The following is a 23,904-nucleotide window of genomic DNA, read 5'->3' as shown; positions in this document are numbered from 1 at the left end:
AATGCCAAATGTTTCATGACTCATTCTAATCTGGTTTTGAATAGAAATGAGTTTGAGGGTATTGAAAAGCTATGTATATAAATATTTAAGTATTTCACTTTGGTTCATTGTTTTAAATAATTTCCTATCATCTCAAGGTCCTCCTTGAAGCTACTTGAGGCCCCCTATTTTAAAGGGCACCAGAGCATTTCCTTTGAAAACATCAGTCCTAGTTAAAAGTGGTTCTGTAGTTCAGTAATGACCAGCTTTAAAGGCACTGTACAATAACATAATTTAGGTACCAAAGAGGTATTGTGCTGATAGGGAGCTTTTTCAGTTTACTTAGGATAATTAGTGTGAGAATGAAATAGTGTACTAACCCTGAAGAGAATTTATATTATATCAAATTTGACTACAATCTCTTTCTCTCTCTCTCTCTCTTAGGCTCTCTGATTGTCTCATCTCAGAAAAGGGTTGTATTTGTCTGGCTTCAGCTTTGTCTTCAAACCTCTCCCACCTTAAAGAGCTGGATCTGAGCTACAATCATTCCGGAAAATCAGGACTGATGCTGTTATCCGCTAGACTGGAGGATCCTGACTGTAAACTGGAGATGCTTAAGTAAGTGTAGAGAGAAATCCCAATGTTGTACTTTTGGACATGACTTGTCTCCATTGAGAGATCAAATCAGTTTCTTCATACCTAATGTAGTGGTGTATATTGAAAGTTGATTTAAATAGCCACTTCATCAACTTAATTGTAGGTCACTTATTTGATACAGTACCCAATATTGCAAATATGAATTCAAATTGAAGAATAAAGAACCCTACATCTGACTGCCTTCCTTCACATAATCAAACTAAAAACACCTGTATGAGATACAACAGCATACAATGCAAGAAATATTCACCAGTGTTCCTATAGCCACCCATTTGAATTACTGATTTATATGATATAACATTCCTCTTACAGTAATACATATTCATCTTTTCTTAAATTATCAATAAGTTCAAGAACTCACAAATGGATCTTGCATATAGTAACTATAAACTATTGAAATGAAAAACAATGCCAGTTTGTATCTGTTTTTGAAGAGTAAGAGTGTGACTGTGTGTTTCTGTTACAGAATTGACCATGCTTCTGTCAGCAGAGCACGGCCACGTTTGCTGAGATGTAAGTCTTAATGGTTAATTCAGTAACTGTATTTGGGATCATTCACAGACATCTGTTCTGTGTGTTCAGTCTGTAGTCGGTCTTCACTGAGTGTTAAGCCTGTTGTAGCTGTTACCACTGCACACTTTAAAATGATAAAATGATGCACACCAATGGATGTGTCGTGTGTGTCGTGTTGGGAACATGTAGTATTAGTTTTTGTGTGTGTGTGTGTGTTGGTGTGTATTGGTGTGTTGTGTTTGGAATGTGGTGCGTGTGTGTGTGTGTCTGTGTTTGTATCTGTGCGCTGTGTGCTGTGTTTGGAGTGTAATGTGCTTGTGTGTGTGTGTGTGTGTGTGTGGGTGGGTGTGTGTGTGTGTGTGTGTGTGTGTGTGTGTGTGTGTGTGTGTGTGTGTGTGTGTTTGTAGGTTTGCAGCAGCTGTCATTCCCATATTTTGATGAGAGTATTCTCTTCTCTCCTCTTGTCTGCAGATGCCTGTGAGCTCACACTAGACCCAGACACAGCATACAGATATCTCTCACTCTCTGAGGGGAACAGAAAGGTGGCAAATGTGAAAGAGGAGCAGCCGTATCCTGACCACCCAAAAAGATTTGAGTGGTGGAATCAGGTGTTTTGTAGAGAGGGTCTGTCTGGACGCTGCTACTGGGAGGCTGAGTGGAGTGGGGGTGGGGCTGATATAGCTGTGGCGTATAAAAGCATCCAGAGGAAAGGAAAGAGTGATGACAGCCTGCTGGGACGTAATGACAAGTCCTGGAGTCTGGAGTGCTCTCCTGATAGTTACTCTGCCAGACACAATAATAAACACACTCACATACCTGCCCCCTCCTCCCGCTCCAGGAGAGTAGGAGTGTACTTGGACTGGCCAGCTGGCACTCTGTCCTTCTACAGCGTCTCCTCTGACACACTCACCCACTTGCACACGTTCCACTCCACATTCACTGAGCCCCTCTATCCTGGGTTTAAGGTTTATTATGGCTCCTCAGTGTCCCTGTGCCAGATCACATGACCTCCCCATGCTGCAGGAACACAGAAGTCACCCACTCCTATTCATACACATGTGTGATGCTGTGATGCTATGGAAATAGTGATATGTGTATTCTGTTTATACACCACTACTTTGATGATACTATGCAAATGGTGATATTATATTTTTATCAATTTTCTGCATTTTCTGAATTGAATGTGTGGGTTAAAAGAATTGTTCAGCAACAACATAATGTATTCTGCTCTCCTTAAGGTTTAGTTATTTGCTGCATTTGTCTGAAAATTATATACTGGTCTGGGGTCTGTGTATGTGTGTGTGTGTGTGTGTGTGTGTGTGTGTGTCTGTCTGTTTGGCATAGTTATTGTGTAATGTGTGTATGTGTTAGGCATAGTTGCAATGGAAATAGTGATATGATGATATTATGCAAACAGGAGTTTTGTATATTTTGTCAATTTTCTGAATTGAATATGTGGGTTATAAGAATTGTTCAGCTACAATATGATGTATTCTGCTCTCTATAAGGTTAAGTTATTTGCTGCATTTGTTTGAAAATGATGCACTGGTCTGGGGTCTGTGTGTGTTTGTGTGTGTGTGTGTGTGTGTGTGAGTTAGGCATAGTTATTGGGTAATGTGTGTGTGTGTGCGTGATGCCGCATTTTATAGGTGCCACATTTAATTTATTTCTTCACCGCGTCCTAATGTCGGACTCAACAGACTTGTTTTTGTACTTTTAACCACCAACAGTGACTTCTACATTTATTATTGTACATCACCACATAACATTAGGAACTAGTTTAACTCAGCTGGCGTGTGTAGAAGCAAATGGGTGCACACATATTGTGGTGAGATGGTGAGAAGGAAGCTTTGTCTTCTCGAGCATCCTCAGATGTGTGAGGCCTGTTATATGTTTGCTACCGGTATTTAGGGACATCTGTCCCCAAGGTATTGTAGTGGCTGTGCATATTCAGCTGTTTTGTAAATATATTTTTTTCAAGTTATATGATCAGTCTAGTCTGTTGGTTTCCTTTCTTTCTCTTTGTTTTTGCACTCTTCACCCCCTGGTGGTAGTGGGTTAATAAATTGCAAGCCACTGAATTTTTGTCTCCATGCTGCCTTTTTGTGCCTAAAGAACCTCAACATTTAACCCTTTGATAGTTGGTGTGTGTGTGTGTTAGGCATAGTTATTGTGTAATGTGTGTGTGTGTAAAGACGTAACTTCCTAGACCGATGAGGGAATAGGCGTCTGGAAGGTATGGTTGGATTCGTCTCTCTTTGCTTTGCTGAAAAAGTAACATTTGTTAAAGCATCTTTCTTATTATGCTCATACTTAATCTGACTCCATTTTCTGTGTCTGACTCCACTCTTTTGGGAACCCAGTCTAAGCTTCTCGCTTTTACTGTAGTTTTACCGGAATTGTAGGCTGATCTCCAACTCAATGCACCTATCGTCTGTATTTGAATTACCTCCCTTACTCACTGAAACTCACTGAAGGTGTCATTGAAGGATCTTGCCATGGCCGGCCGATTCCTTTTTGACAAATCCACAGACATAACCTGCATCTAGTCTGAACTAACCCAGAGGTCCTACAGGTCTGTTACAGGGACGTTTCAGCTTGTTCGATCTCTGTGGCTCAGTGACAGAGCGCCAGACTGCTTTTCCACTCTATGTATGTCCATTTGATCCAGTGCAGAGGCTGGTCCGCAATCCTATTCCTATATCATACAATTAACAGTTTATCTGCAGCATGTCTAGTCCAGTTGATTTTAGCCAGAAACCTCAAAAAGTGTGTTGTCAACTCTAGGTCTGTAACTAAATCCTGGTCAGTATTACCGGAACACCATAACCATAATACACATCAGTTAAGAATTTCAACAAAGGTCATAGTGGGTCAGAATTACCAATTTATTACGTCAGGTACAAGTGACTACTACCAGTTACAATCCAACAAGTCTAAAATGAAGAAGTTTTAAAGCACCACATGAAACATAAAAACACTCAGAGAACATGAACATACCTGGCTGCTTCAAAGTGACTACACACACGGATGTGAGGGAGATCTGAAGACAGAATGATCCTGGTTCTATGCATACCTTCCCCTTAAGTACACATTTATTGCACCACAGGGCCTAATAATTACCCCCTAGATACAAAGTTTCTCAAGATGAGACTTCACCCATTAACAACCCAAAATGGAGGGAGTTCTCACCCAAATTTGGGGTGGACCCCCACCCAAGAGAGATACCATGCACTCTCACAGAGACCAACATTACCAGGTATCTGATATCTGTGTTTGAATTAATATATACAGCTGGAGAACGGAAACCATTTTCCCACTCAGATCGAGACCATTAAAATGAGTCCTAACATTCTAAAGAAATCATCTTCCAATATTGTATTTCAGTTTGACACTCTTATGCTCATTTCTCTGTCCCCAATTTCACCTCAGCACGGAAAAGTACGACGAGGGAACCAGAGACAGAGGTCTGAGATAAGAGTCTCTGCAGGGGGGTTGGAATTTAGGGTATTGCGACAGCCTCTGGGCAATGTTTCCTGATGGCACAATAACCCAGCACCTAACCCCCGCCAGATGAGTAGTTAACCAGAGTTGATTGTTCTCTGGGTTTTTCCGTTCCAACAGGTCCATTCCTGACATCAGTGTTTTTCTGGTACAAATCCATTCCTGCCTTACATGTGTTACATTTACATTTAGTCATTTAGCAGACGCTTTTGACTTAAGCGACGTACAAGGGAACAGTGAAGCTACGGGCATTAGAACCCTGTTTATTGTTACAATAAATACTACTTTACATAAGAAATAAAAAAAGAAAATAGAAAAGAAAAAGAAGTGCAAGTTAAGCACTAGTCGAAGTGCCAGTTTAGGAAGGGAGGTGCTCTCTGAAGAGTTGGGTCTTCAAAAGTTTCTTGAAGGTAGAGAGGGACGCCCCTGCTCTGGTAGTGCTAGGCAGTTCGTTCCACCAGCGTGGAACTACAAATGAGAATAGTCTGGATTGCCATACTTGCACAGACGGCAGAGCCAAACGACGCTCACTAGACGAGCGCAGCATCCTGGGTGCAACATTTAGGTAGGTGGGAGCTGAACCAGCAATCACTCTGTAGGCAAGCATAAGTGACTTGAACTTAATGCGAGCAGCTACAGGCAGCCAGTGGAGCTCAATGAGTAGCGGGGTGACGTGTGCCCTCTTCGGTTGGTTGAACACCAGACGCGCCACCGCATTCTGGATCATCTGTAGTGGTTTCACCACGCAAGCTGGCAGGCATGTTAGGAGGGTGTTGCAGTAGTCAAGGCGGGAACTCAGCAAGGTTTGCACCAGCAGCTGGGTGGCACTCTGGGTTAGGTACTGCCCGTATAGCGCAAAACGGCACGACCTGGAGACAGAGGCGATGTGGGCTGTGAAGGTCAGTTGGTCATGGTTGACCCCGAGGTCTCTTGCTGTTTTGGATGGAACAAGAGATAAAGAGTCAATATTGATATTGATGTTGTGGTGGGGGGGGGGGTTGGTTGAATTGTTGAATTGTTTCCCGATGGCTGCCACTTTCTCTGTGAAAAAGGAAGCAAAGGTATCAGCAGTGAGGTTAGTAGCTGGGGGAGGAGGAGGAGGAGGAGGGTAGAGCAGAGTTTTGAAGGTGGAGAATAGTTTCCAAGCGTCAGTTGCACCGTTGATCTTGTCATTGAAAAAAGTCTTCTTAGCAGCAGTGATGCTGGATGAGAAGGAGGCCAGCAGTGTCTGGTAGCTTGCAAGATCGTCCAGTGCTGCATATTTGTGCCACTTTCTCTCAGCTGCTCTGAGATTGGAGTGCTGCGTTCGGAGGGTATCACTCAGCCATGAATGAGACTGGGTAGATCAAACAGGTCTGGTGGAAAGTGGACACACACTGTCCAGGCATGAGCTCAGAGTGGATTAGAGAGATTCTGTGGCATCATTGACACCTAGTGAGGAGAAAGTGCATAAAGGGGGAAGAGCAGATGAAACCAGAGAGGAAAAGTGGGTTGGAGAGGTTGCGGAGGTTGCAGAGGTTGCGGAGGTTGCGCCGGAACGAGACCATTGGAGGGGGGACAGAGGGTTGCTCAATGAGCCGAACATCGAAGCGAATGAAGAAGTGGTCCGAGCAATGCAGAGGGGTTACCGTTAGGTTGTCCGTGGTGCAGTTCCGAGCAAGGATGAGGTCAAGTTCTATACCTGCTTTGTGAGTTGGAGGAGTCGGGACCTGTTGTAGGTCGAAGGAGGATAACATGCCAGGACTAGGTTGTCACAAGTTACACCAAAGTTTCCTGTGCAGATGCAAGAAAAACAAGAAAGTGTGAGAAAAACCCAGAACCGTGTGAGAGTCTTACAGCCAAATCAGTCAGTGCTGGTTAAGAATTTTCGGGGAGGCGATGGAAAGAAATGGAAATCTGGTGTTATTGAACAAGTACTAGGTCCTGTAACTTATCTTGTAAATGTGGACGGAAACACATAGACCAGTTAATTGTTACTAAATCTTCTGAGTTATGCAGAGATACAGAAAATGTTGAAATAGCTGAACATATGTATGACAACATGGATTATGAGATTGTACCCAGTCTTGAACTGGAAGGAGATGAGATTTCTGATGACAGAATTAATACAAATGAGAGTGTGAATGAACCACCAAGCACCAGACCATAGAGAGTCCGGCGAGCACCGGAACAGTTAACTTTGTATGTGGGAATGAATTATATTGATTGAGATTTTTAGAACTAGGAAGTCTGTCTTTCCTGATGTGAGGGATTTTTTGTTGTTATTGTTCATACATAGAGTAAAAAATGTGTAATGATGTAAAGAATAACACTGTTGTTAAACAAGTTAAAGTTTTCCGGGGAGGAATGTTGTGTATGCATATTGCCACTTCAGCTCCCATGATCCTTCAGGTCATGGGGGAACTATAAAGGGGATGCGCTCCCCTCTTTCGCCCTCTTGTACTCTGCCTGCACTCCACTCTGCGCTCCTGATGAGCCAGGGCTACCTGTTCGTACTAGTAATAAATATCAGTTACGTTATCAGCCTCTCCAACGCTTCTTTCTTATTTAATGCGTGCCCCCACCCGGACACAACAAACTGGCAAGTCTCCAGCCTTAACATTGAGCTTTCCACAGGCCTTCAAAGATGCTGCAACAAAGCGTAAAGTAAAATTTTTGCGCAAATTCAAGCACCCCGAATACTATGATCACCCAAGCCACACCCTTGGAAGTCCATATTTTTCAAGTAATGGTATCATATTTTAAGCCTAGAAAGTTTGAAGGAGCTAGCCTAAACACTTTTCTAGTAATAGCAATTTGAAAATGGCTCTTCAGAAAACGCTGCTAAAAAAGCTTCTCAAGTACAGGCACCCCCTCCCCCCTAAAACATCTTTTCGTGACAAAACTATTGGGAGTAGAGAGCTAATATTTTGAACTATACCTATTAAGAAGTGTATGAACAACCTTGATTTTTTTCAGCCAAATCTGAGACGGTCGCGTGGGAGCCATTGTCCCGTTTGGCGTGGAATGACCCACACGCATTAAACAAAATGGGAGAAAAACAGGGTTAAAAATGCAGTAGTGGTGTGTGACTTTTGAAACTGAGGAGGCCCCAACTAACTTTAGAAGTGGAGGCGGGCTGAGGCAGTGAGGTGGTGTTTACTTCCTGATTCAGGGTTTGACCACGAACTTGCAGTTGTGTCTTTGTGTCATCAAGTCATTTAAATAGCCTTTGCAAGTGTGTGTTTTGTGAACTGGCAAGTTGTATGGTGCATTTATGTGTGGCGTGCTCTTGAGTAGACGGAGAACACAAGAGCAGAATGAGCATCATGTGTCCTCACTGGGATGGAGATGAACACAAGAGCTGAATGAGCATCATGTGTTCTCACTGGGATGGAGATGAACACAAGAGCTGAATGAGCATCATGTGTCCTCACTGGGATGGAGATGAACACAAGAGCTGAATGAGCATCATGTGTCCTCACTGGGATGGAGATGAACACAAGAGCTGAATGAGCATCATGTGTCCTCACTGGGATGGAGATGAACACAAGAGCTGAATGAGCATCATATGTCCTCACTGGGATGGAGATGAACACAAGAGCTGAATGAGCATCATGTGTCCTCACTGGGATGGAGATGAACACAAGAGCTGAATGAGCATCATGTGACCTCACTAAGATTGAGGTGAAAACACGCTTATGTGCTTTGTCACCACCTGAGGATATTCAGCTCAAGCCTCTCTGCTCCAACACATGTTTTCCACCTGGTAGTTAGAAACACACACAATAACTCTGCCAGATAAACTGTGAATGGGTCTCTCTCCCTCTCTCTCTCTCATACGAAAAATTCTATCTAAAATAACATATTTTTAAAGAAACAATCAAGACATGTTGTAAAATATTGGTGTTGTGGTGATTTACTTGAATTTAACAGTATGTTTATTTATTTTTAACTAACTGTTGGCCTTTTCAAAATCCATGTTGGAAAGGCAAAGGCAGCAAAACAAAACAGACATTCAGAAAATCATCAGGTTCTTCAAAGAACACAGATAAAACAACAAGGTAGGCTATATGAAAACCTTTTTTTAAAGAAAATAAAAGAGAACTCAAGGGAAATAAAACATCTTGGTCCATCCCCCTGGTAGCACACAACCAGCTAAGGCTCTCAAATTCAGCAAAGAAGTTCGTTTTCATTCCCTGTGTCGCATGTGTCAGATGTTCAGCATCGTGCAATTGATCCCTGACCCAGACACTTATGGTAGGCACACCTCATAGAACGATGATATTAGGCACATACCTTCCAACTATGATGCACAATATGGCTCTTTGGCTTCACCTCCTGGCCAGCTAGAGGTCTCAAATTCAACAAACAAGTTTATTGATATCACAAATATGCTGTATGTTCCTTTGTGTAAACATCTGACACATGCAATTCATGGATAGTAATAGTAGGCTACTGTCCAGATAGCAAACATATATCGATCCATTGTTGGATATATCGGTCCACTGGTGATCAGCACCCCACTGTTATTTTAATCATATCCTTGGCATAGTCTATTTATAATATCAGCCGCTAAACAGAAGCAGTTCATGGCACTAGAAGGCTCTGATGATGAAAAATGACTTTTCAACTGGTCAATTAAAGACTTATTTCACGCACAGGTAACATCTATGGATGAAATAAACGTGACTGATATGGCATTTTCTAAAGACAGAATGTAGTTGGTTAATTTGGGTGGGCATTGAAAAACAGCCCAGAATTATTTGCAGCAGCCACTGATGTGTCCCAGTCCAATCTCACCCTGAAGTCTGAGAGAAAAGAACCAGCTTCATGTTAGTAAAGACAGCAGCTAGTTAGTAAAGACACCAGCAAGTAAGCAAGCGGTGAATAAAGGTGGGTCTGCAAGTCTGGTGAAAGGTTGTTTGAGTTCAACAGCCAATCAAATTACACCCCTCCCTTTCTGTGCTCCTGATTGGCTGGGATCATTTATGGTTTGGTTTGAGCCACTATGTTTGTTTCCCAGAGTCAGGACTGTGTACAAACATAATTGGGGGGTACACAGACAGACTGCTAGAGGACTTTGAGGAGCAATTGGACAGACAGTACATTGGAGTAGAACTTTGGACACACCTTTAACAAGGCTGTATTTGTGTAAAGATGGCTTTTCTGGGAAAGGACTGAAAAACACTTCTAATAATCACACTTCTAATAAACGTTGTTCAATTAAATCACACATGCAATAAATATACTCACACATGTACGAATATTAAACACAAATGCTTATGGAGGAAAAAGAAAGAGGGGGGCATACCTATTTAGAATTTGATATTTCTTGTTTCTGTAGAAAGACTCACTAGAATGAGTGGGAAAGAAAGAGTTAAACTTTCATGACAAGATCATAGTTCCTTATCGCAGTTCACTGCGATATAACAGTATGGTACATGACGTCAGTCATGGGTACAAATCGAAGCATTTATCTATTCACGCCTAAAAGGCCGCGAGATCTGTCAGCGTGCGCTCCTGGGCCCGCCTCCCAGGAGTACTATAATATTATTACGCGCCCTCAGATCTGCCTCTTTTGAAACTTCGCAAGACGGAGTGAACATCTCCCAGCATATATCAAACGCTCTACCACAGTCAAAAGAGTTTTGTGTGCTTTTCGCTCTCTACGGGTTGGTGAGTTATCTGGGTTCCTTAACCCTCACTAGCTCAGGGCGCTACAAAATGCATTGGCTCAACTTCATTTTGAAAGTAGTGGCTGCTATCCTGGCTGCCTGGCTGGCTAAGTTTCTGACTAGCCTGCTAGCTTGCTAACAACGTGTTTGTTGCAAATAGTGTGCTTGTGTTTTAACATTCTTCTCTACTTTCAGATTGAAAAAAAGATGGCCAGACACTACCCCGACTGCGGTCACGTCCGTCCCAAGGGCAACCGCCACCGTCGGTGCGTGACCTGCCTAGGCAGGGACCACGCAGAGGGCGTGCTTTCGGGCAAAGCCCCTGTCTGTTCCATCTGTGCTAGCCTCCCGCTAGCTAAGGCTACCAGGCGCCTTGCGTTCTGGAAGCGCAAGGACGCCGAGGAGACTGCACTGGTTCCATCCGGGGCTAACGCCCCCGTAGGAATGAGTGCGTCGTCAGCCTTAGACTTGGTGAGCGTGAGCAGTCGCCTTGCAGCGGCAGCTCCGCCCCCGGGTCTCTCCCCGTCTCCGCCGCCTGTCAGCCCTGGGGCTGCGGGCAGCGAGGCTGAGGAGCTTCAACCAAGCGGTGTCCAGCCTGAACTCGAGCTGGACATCAGCCTGGATGATGATAGTCTGCTAGACTTCTCCGATGAGCACAGCTCAATCGCTGAAGCTATGCAGACGAGCCATGACGTTAGGATGCGGGTGGAGACACCTCCTACCTCGTCTCGGCTCCTGGGCCAGCAACTCCACGAGGTTGTGCTGAGAGCAGCCAGCTGCCTCAGGCTCCCTCTCCCTCCCCCTCCCAGCGTGAGGTCCTCGCTGCTGGACGGGGAGTTTTATGCTGGCTCCGCCGCGTCAGTTCCCAGCTGCATCCCCTTTTTCGAGGAGGTGCACGAGGAACTGCAGGCGACATGGGCGATACCCTACTCGGGCCAAGCCCCGGTGCCGGGTTTCGCGCCCTACATGCAGCTCCACATGGCTAAGGAGAGGGGCTACCTCTCCTTTCCTCAGGTGGAGGATGCAGTAGCGGGCTACCTCTCACCCGCCTCCCCCACGATGCGTCTCGGCCAGACGCCTCTCCTGCCCACGCGGGTGGGCAGATACCAGGCTCAGCTGGCAGAGAAGTCCTACTTGGCTGCAGGGCAGGCTGCCTGCACGACCAATACGACTGCATTGCTACAGCGCTACCAGGCAAAGCCCCTGACTGAGCTTGCCTTGTCGCTGGGGGAAAATCACCCATCTGTTGCAGAACTCCTTCGCGCGACAGATCTGTCGCTCAGACTAACTCGGTGCACGTCACAGGCACTGGGGAGGGTGATGGGTGCCGCGGTGGCTACCCAGAGGTCTCTGTGGCTATCACTGGCTAAGCTGTCAGACAGAGAAAAAGCACCACTCCTCGACGCCCCGGTCTCTGTCCAGGGCGCCTTCGGGGAGGCAGTGGTCACAATGGCTGCCAAGTTCGAAGAACAGCAGAAGAGCAGAGAGGTATTCCAGGCTTGGATGCCTCGCTCTAGTGGCACGGGTGAGACGTCCTCCTCAGGACACACCACACCCGCACCGGGCCAGAAGAGAACCGGGTTCCGCTCGCCAGCACCTCCAGCAAATGTGTCCGGGTCGAGGCTGGCAGACACCCCTTCCGCCCTCCAGCGCAGCCTGCAGCATGGCGACCAGCTGCGCGCCCTACCCAGGGCGCAGCCCAGGCTCCGCGGCAGCACTCCGCTCACCACGGGCGAGGCAGAGGGAGACCTCAGGCTTCCTGATCGTGACAGTCAGCCACTCGTCACACAGGGGGGAGCGGTGGAGTCCACACCGCCTCCACAGAAATCAGCCCGTCGCTCACAAGTGGAAATCATGTCCAGCACGGTAAGCAGGTTTTCACAAGCACCACAATCATATGTCCTAACTCCTGTCCCAGATGGTGCAGTGCCCAGGCATGCTTGTGCAACTCCCCACGCGAGGCACACAGTGCAATCGCACCCCCACATTTTTTTCAAAAACATGAGGGGGCAGCCCCAGATCTCGTCTCCCTCCCTAGGCGGAGTGGGTGTAGATCTAGGCTTAGACTCATTGACCATGAGCGGGTTAGTCCCCGACAAATTCAACTCAAAGCACAACCTCCCTGGTTGTGTGGAGAGTTGGCGCGCATGTGCAGTGTCACCATGGGTGCTAAAGACGATCACAAGGGGTTACGTGCTGCAATTCGCCCGTTCCCCTCCGCCATTCAGCGGAGTGATACAGTCTGTGGTGCAGCGAGAACAGTCTCACTTCCTACGGGAAGAGATAATCTCCCTGCTCAGAAAGGAGGCAATAAGCAGAGTCCCTCCCGAGGAGGAAAATGCAGGCTTCTACAGCCGTTACTTCCTCGTACCCAAAAGAGACGGGAATTATCGGCCAACATTAGATCTACGTGTGTTAAACAATGCACTCATGCCGCTACGGTTCAGAATGTTGACCCCACGCAGGCTTGTGCAGTTTATAAGGCCAAACGATTGGTTTATCACGATAGACTTAAAAGACGCTTATTTCCACATTCCGATCCACCACAGACATCGGAGATATCTGAGGTTTGCGTTCGGAGAAATAGCGTACCAATTCAACGCACTCCCATTCGGCCTGTCCCTAGCGCCGAGGGTATTTACAAAGTGCGTAGAGGCAGCCATCGCCCCATTACGTCTACGCGGCTTACGCGTTTACAATTATTTGGACGACTGGTTTATTGCTTCTCATTCAAAGGCTGCAGCAGTGCAGGACGGCCACCTAGTGGTGGCGCACCTGTATCGACTGGGCTTTGTAATAAACAGAGAAAAAAGCGTTCTCTGCCCCAGGCAAGTTACGCATTTTCTGGGTATGATTTTAGACTCCACCTCCATGGAGGTCAGGCTGTCTCAAGAACGGATAAATGCCATCAAAACATGCGTGCGCCAGTTCCGACAGGGACAGTCAGTCTCGTCGCTGTGCTGCCAACGCCTGTTAGGAATGATGGCGTCGGCCGCTAAAGCGCTCCCGTTGGGGATGTTGCGTATGCAAAACGCGTTGGTGACATGCAAGCCCTGTCAGTCAGTCCATCGTGCCTTCAGTTCTCGATCGCTGGTGACAGAGTGGTTATGCGACCTAATGCTGCTTACACACCTAAAGTGGTGGTAACCCCATTCCGCAATCAGGTGATTGAATTAGCAGTTTTCTCGCCTCCTCCTTTTGCGTCGGCAGAGGAGGAACGTTTGAATAAGCTCTGTCCAGTGCGCGCTCTCCGCTGTTACGCAGAGCGCACTAGAGCGTTCAGACAGTCAGATCAGCTATTTGTGTGCTTTGGTGCACGCACAAAAGGCAGACCTCTTTCAAAACCGAGCCTCTCCCGTTGGATAGTAGAGGCTATCGTGTTGTCTTATAAGAGCTTGTCTTTAGATCCCCCGGAGAAGTTGCATGCGCACTCTACGCGGGGGGTCTCGTCTTCCTGGGCCTTACTAAAGGGCGTCTCAGTGGAAGATATTTGCAAAGCTGCAAGCTGGAGTTCTCGCCACACTTTCATTAGATTCTATGTTAGATGTGGCTGAACCTAGTTTTCTTCATAGTGTTCTGCGGGCAAGCGATCTCTGAATCCCCTGGCCTGAGAACGATGTATATGATAAGTGTGTTCATTGGTGTCTACATGTTATGTTGCACATGAAACATTTCAGGGTGGTTTCCTACAGGCGCAGGATCATGATCCTCGCCGCCTATGATAAAGGTTGCCCTGTTAATATGTTCACTGCCAGCGGCCGTATGAACCTCTATGAGGGCAAAGGCTTCAATAAAGCTGGTGTGTGTAATTGGCTGCCACTGTATTATTACACGGGAATGTATAGGGTCCCATACTGTTATATCGCAGTGAACTGCGATAATGAACGTCTCGGTTACTTACGTAACCTCGGTTCCTTAAGCAGGAACCAGATATAACAAAGTTGGCGTGTACAGTGTTACCTTGGATTGATTGTCTTGCTCAGTTTCTTTCCGAGGCAGATCTGAGGGCGCGTAATAATATTATAGTACTCCTGGGAGGCGGGCCCAGGAGCGCGCGCTGACAGATCTCGCGGCCTTTCAGGCGTGAATAGATAAATGCTTCGATTTGTACCCATGACTGACGTCATGTACCATACTGTTATATCTGGTTCCTGCTTAAGGAACCGAGGTTACGTAAGTAACCGAGACGTTTTGCCCATACCTTCAACTCTGAACCAGTCCAGCCAGTTTTCTACAAGGAGTGTCTGAGCTTCAAGGAACTGGATGCCATTAAAACAAGCGAATGGCACCTCAAACATACTCTTACTTTACTCATACAAGTTAAAGTCACTAAAAGCACCTGCGATTCAAAGGAAAGGGATTCCACTACATTAAAACAGACGGGTGAAATTTAAAACACACTGTAAGTACCTTTATTAAATTACTTTTTTATACGTATATCGCCTTGTATGTGTTTTGTCCGTCAAGTTTTCTTTGGCAATACTGATTTTTCTTTGGCAATACTGATAAAAGCAAGTCTATATGAACTGAGTGAGAGAGAGAGAGAGAAACCCTCACATGACAAACTTGGCTGTCAATTCACCATGGGCTAATTATTGGTGTAAGGGTTGTCTAGCTTGGCTGTCAATTCACCATTGGCTAATTATTGGTTTTTCTGGCATCAACATATTTTGATACATTGGTACATGCCCAATGAGGGCTACATACCCTCACTCAGTGATTTGCTTGAATTTTCTTCTTGAAATAGCCGATTCCTAGTGTGTGTGTCTGTCTGTTTATCTCCTCCTATGGGGTCTGGGAAGTGAGACACTTAGTTTACTTCACTCTTTTTGTAGATGTATACTTTTAATATCATTTCATTATGTGTATTAGTTTAAATTGTGTCACAGACTTGATGACTGTATATTCACTAATAAATCCTGTGAGATTGTGGCCTGTGTTCTGCAGTCAGTAAACAGAGCTGGACCTTCGTCACAATGATACCGGAGATTCAGCTTCTCTCCCCACTGCAAACCACAGGCATTTAGACTGGCGTCACACGTCATCTTACTATACTGAAATTCCAGTTTGGGAATGTAATACTTTACATCATAACTATATGTACTTAAATATTCCCATATTCGGGATTTAATTAAAATCCTGAGATCTCCATATATGTCAGGCAAGGCAAGGCAAGTCTATTTCAATCACACATTTCATACACAGAGGCAAATTAATGTGGCAAACCAATGTGCTTGCCATGAATAAGAGCCAAAGGAACATCCAAAGTAGAGATACATATAAGTGGAGGGATACAAATATATTTAAAAGAGCATAATTATTAAATAGCAAAAAATAACAGACAACGTACATTATAAAGTAGTGCACATTTGATCAGTTAACCAAAAGCATCTGAGAACGGTTGGGGCTTCAAACTAGCTTCGAAACTGGCTACAGTAAAGATGGGAAGAAAGAGTTAAACATTCATGAGGTTTTTTTTTCCCTCAGATAAATGAACAAATCTTTAATAGCTGTGACTGAACAAGTCAGGCCAGTTCTCTTCACAGAGCGCCTGAGCTTCAAGGAAATGCATTCCAGGACGAACTAAAGTCTCAAAACACACTGTAAGTCATTTGACTAAATATGAATATGATTTACAAATGTGCAACATACATTTTATTTTGAGGAGAGAAAGATATATGTCTATGGTAATGCTCTATTTGTATTTAATTGTCCACCAAAAACAACAATAAGAAAAGCACTGGCATGGTATCATAACAGCCTTTAAAGGCTAATATCCATCCTTAAGTGCTTCATTAAAAACTGATATGTTGATATCTTTTCACTCAAAACTTTTACTTGACATTGGTATGATGTAGGTGATTAATTGGTCTCTTTCTGTGACACATTTAGTCATTCTGCCCCTTTGTGCTGATTAACTTTGTTTACCTCCTCCTATGGTGTGTGTGTGTGTGTGTGTGTCTGTTGTTGGTACAAAATATCGTAAGGCTATATGTTGCTTTATGCCTGAAGTAGCTTATGAAACAAAACAAAAATGGAAAAAATGAAACTGCTAATTGGTCTTGGCAGAACATACATTATGCAAATGGTAATAGATTAAAACATTACCGGTATTCCCTTTTATTAGCCTATTGATTCCATAATGCAAAGTGTCTCATGTCTATTTCCCTATAGATATTGCTATTTCATTTTCTTTTTACAACTCGTCAGAAACTTTAGAATTCAGTATTTTGGAAGAATCTAAACAATTTTGGAAATTTACCGACAACATAGATAACGGATCCAATAATTTATCAGCTACAGACAAGTAAGGAGGCACTCGTGATATCAAAGGTGCCAGGTAGCGCTTATTTTAGAAGGGAGGGGACATTATGAACGTTGCCCGGAGCATTATGAATGATGCCCGGAGCAGTGTTTTGAAACAACTGCGTTTCAAACGCTCGACACCCCGTCTAAAGAACTGGTTTGACCCATTTGTGAAATGTTAGAGAAATTGCACTCCTTTTTAGTAAAGATGACAAGAAAGAGTTAAACATTAATCAGTTTTTTTTTCCTCAGTAAAATGAACACATCTTGCACAACTGCTGTGACTGAACAAGTCCAGCCAGTTCTCTTCGCCTGAGCTTCAAGGAAATGCATTCCGACAAACTAAAATCTCAAAACACACTGTAAGTAATTTTACTAATATATGAATATGATTTACAAATGTGCAACATACACTTTATTTTGAGGAGAGTAAAATATATGTCTATGGTAATGCTATATTTGTATTTAATTGTTAATTGACATTGGTATGATGTAGGTGAGTCATTTGTCTCTTTCTGTGACACATTTAGTCATTCTGCCACTTTGTGATGATGTACTTTGTTTACCTCATCCTATGGTGTGTGTGTGTTGTGTTTATCTCCTCCTATGGTGTGTGTGTCTGTTGTGTATGTCTCCTCCTATGGTATGTGTGTGTGTGTGTCTGTTGAGTTTATCTCCTCCTATGGTGTGTGTGTGTCTGTGGTGTTTATCTCCTCCTATGGTATGTGTGTGCGTGTGTGTGTGTGTGTGTGCGTGTGTGTGTGTGTGTCTGTTGTGTTCAGAACATATGTTGTCTGGAAAGTGAAAGACACAGAGGAGTCAATTCAGAGACAATGGCTCCCACTCGACCGTCTCAGATTTGGCTGAAAAAATGTGAGGTTGTTCATACACTTCTTAATAGGTATAGTCCCAAATATTAGCTCTCTACTCCCATTAGTTTTGTCACAAAAACATGTTTTAGGGGGAGGGGGTGCCTGTACTTAAAACACTTTTTTAGCAGCGTTTTCTGAGGAGCCATTTTCAAATTGCTATAACTCGAAAAGTATTTAAGCTAGCTTAAATTCGGGGTGCTTGAATTTGCGCGAAAATTTTACACTACGCTTTGTTGCAGCATCTTTGAAGGCCTGTGGAAAGCTCAATGTTAAAGCTAGAGACTTGATATTATACACAGATTTTATACATCAAACGCAGTTTAAGCTCTTATGTCATATTGGGAGTAGAGAGCTAATATTTGGGACTATACCTATTAAGAAGTGTATGAACAACCTTGAATTTTTTCAGTCAAATCTGAGATGGTCGAGTGGGGAAATTTCCTTAAATTGGTACGTTTGCCGTGGAATGACTCAGAGGTGACAGGGGCGGGGGGTTGTCGGGGGCCACCTTGCATAACAATATTATTCAAATGTAAATTTTAATTTAGCAGTTTTGTTGAGTCCTTCCATAAGGTATGATCAGATATGGACAGGTCTGATTAACAGGTAATTTATATACAGTATAGAATAGCCAACTAGATGACAACTCCCACATTATGATACTAAATATAGCACGAACACACAAATCCACACATACACATGTTCACACAATTCTGTTTATGCAGTTGTCCAATACATAGATACATGTATTCAGAGTCTTATTACACCTGTGAAGGTATTTTTATTGGATGAAATGTCGGGATCCTACAGTGATTCTACTTGAATTGGTAGAGAGGGAGAGTTAATCTTTCATAACAGGAAGAATATTTTCTATGACATATTCAGAATATTTTCATCTCAAGTGAACCTTGTCTGGGCAGTTAGGCAAGGGAGTGCCCAAAGATATGGGCAATGGAATGCAGGACATTTCTTCAACATTAAAGCTGCACATTTGTCCTTTTCCTTTGTCCTAAAGTGACTCTCCCACTGCTGCTAGAATGAGTGTCTCTCAGGAGAGAGAGGAGGCTGTAAAGTCACACTAACACACTCAGGGTCTAGTAGATTGATAAAAGACTGAAACATGCACATATATAGTATATGTTTTCACTAACATCTTTCAAGTGAACATCTTTCAAGTGCACACATGCAAAATAAACACAACTACAAAGAAGAAAATAAAGAGGGGAAGAAATGCCAAATCAGTTTTATCTTCTTTGATTCTATAGAATGTGTCTGTACAATGGAGTGAGTTAAGTGGGGAGGGAAGAGTTACATATTCACAACGAGATCTGTTGTTTTGCCTTGATACTAGGAACAAGTCCAACCAGTTATCTAATCTGAGCTTCAAGGAAATGGATTTGAGAAAAACAAGCCAGGAAAACTCAAAACAAACTGTCAGTTATTTTATTAAAGATAAGCTAGATGTCTATTTTCCAAATATACTTGAATTCTGGTAATAAATAAATAAATCTATCTCAGCCACCCGTGGTAGGCAATTAGAAATTGCTGCTACACTGTACAAATAATTGGTATAGTTGTATTCGTTGGACAAAATCAAGCTTGTGAGAAGCCACCTTTAGGAACAGCATGTTGGATTTAATCTAATTGTACTTTAAAAAGCTGATACACATTTATTGCACTGATGATTTTAAATTGAAGTCCTTGTATTTAGATAGATAGATAGATAGATGGATAGATGGACACTTTAATAATCCCGAGGGAAATTTAGGTCATCCAGTAGCTTATACACATATACACTTATACACCTAACCGACATACATACATAAATCACATATACATAGGGAGAACATATTCACACGGAGTGTTTCCAGATACAGGAATGGGTCTGACCCTATTGTACAGAGTGCAATGATTGTGACAGTGTCGGTGTCCAGGAGGAAAGTGTTCTTGTGCTGCTGGTGTGGATAGTGCAAAAAATATGATGTTCTTGTGCTTATGTGGATGGATAGTGCAAGATAGTGTTCTTGTGCTTGTGTGTGTGTGTGTGTGTTTGGAAAGTGAAAAAAGCAAAGTGATAGTGCAGAATATGTAAGTGGTAAAGTCTGTGCACGGGGCTGAGATGAGATGAGATGAGCAGGGGAGGGCAGACTGAGGTAGACTCATGCAGAGAAGTACATCTCCCTCCCCCTCCCCTTCTGTGTGGCGTTATAAAGCTGAATGGCCCTGGGGACAAAGGACTTCCTCAGCCTGTCCGATGAGCATGACAGTGACAGGAGTCTGCCACTGAATGTGCTCCTCTGTCTGTTGAGAGTTCTGTGTAGTGGGTGGTGGACATTGTCCAAAATGGTCAGCAACCTACTCAGGGTCCTTCTCTCCGCCACTGTTGTGAGGCAGTCCAGTTCAGTGCCAACAACAGCTCCCGCCTTCCTCACCAGCCTGTCCCGTCGCCCTGCACCCCTCTTCTTTATGCTGCCTCCCCAGCACACCACAGCATAAAAAAGGACGCTGGCAAAAACAGACTGGTAGAACATGTGCAGGAGTTTGTTGCAGACATTGAAGGACCTCAACCTCCTCAGGAAGTAGAGCCGGCTCTGACCCTTCTTGTAGATTGCATCAACGTTGGCTGACCAGTCCAGTTTATTGTCCATATGAACTCCTAAGTATTTGTAGGTGTTGACCACCTCCACACTGACCCACTCGATGGAGACTGGTAGCAGAGGAGGCTGAGACCTCCTAAAGTCCACCACCATCTCCTTGGTCTTAGTGGTGTTCAGCTGCAGGTGGTTATTCCTACACCACTGCACAAAGTTATCCACCAGGCTCCTGTACTCACCCTCCTGTCCATCCCTGATACATCCCACAATAGCAGAGTCGTCAGAGAACTTCTGGATGTGGCATGACTCCGTGTTGTAGGTGAAGTCAGATGTGTACAGGGTGAACAGGACTGGTGAGAGCACAGTCCCCTGTGGAGCACCAGTGCTGCACAACACAGTCTCAGAGACGCAGTCTTTCAGTCTGACAAACTGTGGTCTCTCCGTCAGGTAGTCAGTAATCCAGAATACCAGGTGGACGTTCACACCTATCTGAAAGAGCTTGTCACTCAGTCTGAGGGGCTGGATGGTGTTAAAGGCACTAGAGAAATCAAAAAACATTATTCTCACAGCACTTTTCCCCTTGTCCAGATAAGAGTGTGCTCTGTGCATTAGGTAGACAATGGTTCTTCCACGCCCACCTTCTCCTGGTAGGCAAACTGCAGCGGGTCGAGTGCATGGTGTACCTGGGGTCTGAGGATGTGAAGAAGCAGTCTTTCCATGGTCTTTGAAATGTGTGATGTTAAGGCGACTGGCCTGAAGTCATTCAGCACACTGGGGTGTGGCTTCTTTGGAATTTTCATGATTTAAAATAGTTGAAGGACTTTTTCAATCTAAAACTCATGTTTAATCGTCAGTATGTATCTACGTCATATTGTTCTAGCTCACTGTGTCAATTAATATATAATTGCATAATCTTTCCCTGAGCTGTGCAGTACATGTAGTGATGGAAAAAGTAAGGCTTTGTGGAACACTGAAACGTCCGAAGCAATTTCGCTGGAAAAATTCTATTTTTGAAAATCAATGCAACAGTCTGTGTGTGTGTGTGTGTTTCAGTGTTTGTGTGTGTGTCTGTTGTGTTTATCTCCCCCTATGTTGTGTATGTGTGTGTGTGTCTTTGTGTGTTTGTGTGTTGTGTTTATCTCCTTTTATGGTGTGTATGTGTCTGTTGTCTTTATGTCCTCCTATGGTGTGTGTGTGTGTGTCTTTGTATGTGTGTGTTTGTGTGTGTGTGTGTGTGTGTTGTGTTTATCTCCTCCTCTGGTGTGAGTTTGTCTGTTCTGTTTATCTCCTCCTATGGTGTGTGTGTGTGTGTGTGTGTGAGTGAATCTCAAAACAAGCTGTAAGTTATTTTATTAAATATAAGTTAGATGTCTATTTTCCGAATGTACTGATATAATGGTAATACGTCTATGTAATTGGTAGAGTCATATTCTATTATTACTTAAAAAATGGTCCTCGTATTTTTCTGCATTTCATGTTGATTTAAAATGGTTGAGGTAATTTTGAAAGACTGTTTTCAACCCAAAATCAATACTTGTTCTAGCACACTGGGTCAATTAGTATATAATTGCATAATCTTTTCCTGATCTGTGCAGTACATGTATGGATGTAGTGGGCAAAGCAAATCTTTGTGGAACACTGAAACGTTCAAAGCAATTGTGCTGGAAACCACAGAATTACGAGACATGTTTGAAATCCAATGCAACAGTGACACCTCCTGGACGTTTTGCATTAATGTTAAATGTCATGAAGTCCAACAAGCAAACTATGAAAAAACATCTTGTCAGTATAGCCTACTGAACAAATGTTGTTATACCTTACTGCATCTCTGAAGTAGCTTATAAACTGAAACAAATTATAAAATAAAACTGCTAATTTGTCTAGGCAGACAAATACATTCTGCAAGTGGTAACAGATTGCCGGTTTTTCATGTGATCAGCCTATTGATTCCATAATGCAAAGGGTTTTACAGTTTTTCTCGATTGCTTACACACATTTAGCGAATCATGGGTCAACTTAATCTAATGCTCACATCTTCTTTGCACAGCAAGAGTCTTCTCTGGCGAATGGGTTAACTATTTCTCATTGCTTTCACACAAATTTCTTTGAGTTTTAACACACTTTTCAAAACAGTTAACACACTTCTCAGAGAAAGACACAAAACCATTTTGAATAATCATGTCAGACACTTAGTACCAGCCTACTGAAACTGCCCTCTATATTCTAAATATCGTCAGCACCTGTGTGAACTCTCTGTGCACAACTGATCAAGTAGTTCTCAACCTCTAAAAGAGGTTGATTTTGATACCAAGCATGGATCGAGAAGGCTGCCACCAAAAATAGTGCAATAGGCTGTAAATACTGTAAATATACAGTAATCAGAATTCTACCGTTTATGTTGTAAATGACTTTAGTGAAACTACAGTACTACATTGTATTGTGGCAACACACTTTACAAAAGTATAGAAATGGTTGTTGCCAAGAGTGCAGATACAATGAAACAGTACAGTAAATTGACTGTAAAGGCCATCAAAGTGTCATTGTCATTGCCGAACGTACAAACAATTGATGCCACAGTATGACGGCTCAGGTTTGGCTGAACCCCTTGGCCAGCCTCTCTCATGGAGAGGTCATGATTGACTACGTGATCAATGACTGTTGCCCTAATTTCATTAGAGCATCTTACATGAATGCCACACAGGGGCCCCTCTATTTCTACTATGGCCTCTTCCTTGCCCTCGTCCTAGTCCTTGCTGAGGTAAACACTGGCCCACACTGGTGGCAGGGGGAGACTGCTCACTGCAGAACAGATTTGACCTTTTTACTGTATCTTGAAACTTCTCATTTTGACTTCTTACAGTATCCAATCTAATGTGGAAAAATGACTGCAATACATATTTTTGTGTCAGAATCTTTGCCATTTTGTACACAGTGCAACAAATGTAAAATCAATGGTGTTGACAGGTCCTTGTTTAGAATATCTTTTACAGCATTTAGCAATACAAAAACAGAACTGCAGTATTTTATGTATACAAATGATCAGATTTCAAATACTTTCTGACAGTATATTGTCAAGTACAAAACCCAAATTGTAGTATGTTGTCAGTGGTAAAATAGTCAATGCTGTGAGGGTGTTGCACAAAAGTTGAAGTGATGGATTCAGAGGTTGATATTGATAGCTGTAGTTTGAATTTTGTTATCCATTGTTAATTAAATGAGAAAATGTACATTTTCAATTGAGCACAAATTATAGGTTTTGATGGAAATGTTTGGTTTTGATGGGTGTGTGATAAGTTTTGAGAAGGTGGTGTCATTCTGCAAACATCAAATAGTGTTTTGGTTATTTCATCTTCTGTTATGGGCTGTGAGTGAGCTGTTTTGAAAAAGTAAACAGTGATTGGAAAAATGTGCCAAAGCAATCGAGAAAAACTGTAATGTGTTGGTTATTTCCCTAAAGATATTTAATTTTCTATTTACAACTTGTCAGAAACTTTAGAATTCAGCATTTGGAATAATATGAACAGCTCTGGGTGTTTACCGACAACATAGGTAACGAATACAATAATGTACTAAATTATAAAATCAATAATATATCAGACAAGGAAGGAGACACTTAAAGCTTAAGTTTTTGTCCTAGAGACATAAAAAGAACACCCACAGCAACCTTGAACCCTTTACTTTTAAAATATATACAGTTCGAAAATAAAATATAAATAAGCACTTTGTAAGGAGAATAGAGCTGATCTCTTGCACATTTCAGTCTGTGAGTGAGGTTTCTGCTCCTAAGGAGGACCCACCTATTAGCAAATGACAGCTATTCAT

At 43.2% G+C, this 23,904-nt stretch overlaps 1 protein-coding gene across 1 annotated transcript in view; it reads left to right on the top strand.

Annotated features, from left to right (window-relative positions):
- The window catches only part of LOC105905782 (NACHT, LRR and PYD domains-containing protein 3-like), a gene marked incomplete at its 3' end in the record, with an annotated part of 38,711 nt that extends 36,561 nt beyond the window's left edge, over nt 1-2,150 (top strand). Inside the window, exons 6-8 of the mRNA XM_042703501.1 lie at nt 424-597; nt 1,103-1,149; nt 1,621-2,150. Of these exons, the coding sequence (XP_042559435.1) occupies nt 424-597; nt 1,103-1,149; nt 1,621-2,150 (751 nt within the window). The remainder of the gene's footprint in view (nt 1-423; nt 598-1,102; nt 1,150-1,620) is intronic.
- Nucleotides 2,151-23,904: the final 21,754 nt, after the last annotated feature.

This window comes from Clupea harengus, chromosome 24, assembly GCF_900700415.2.
Source record: "Clupea harengus chromosome 24, Ch_v2.0.2, whole genome shotgun sequence".
NCBI lineage: Eukaryota > Metazoa > Chordata > Actinopteri > Clupeiformes > Clupeidae > Clupea > Clupea harengus.
The sequence above is the reverse complement of the archived record's forward strand: the minus strand, read 5'-3'. Positions and strand labels throughout refer to the sequence as shown.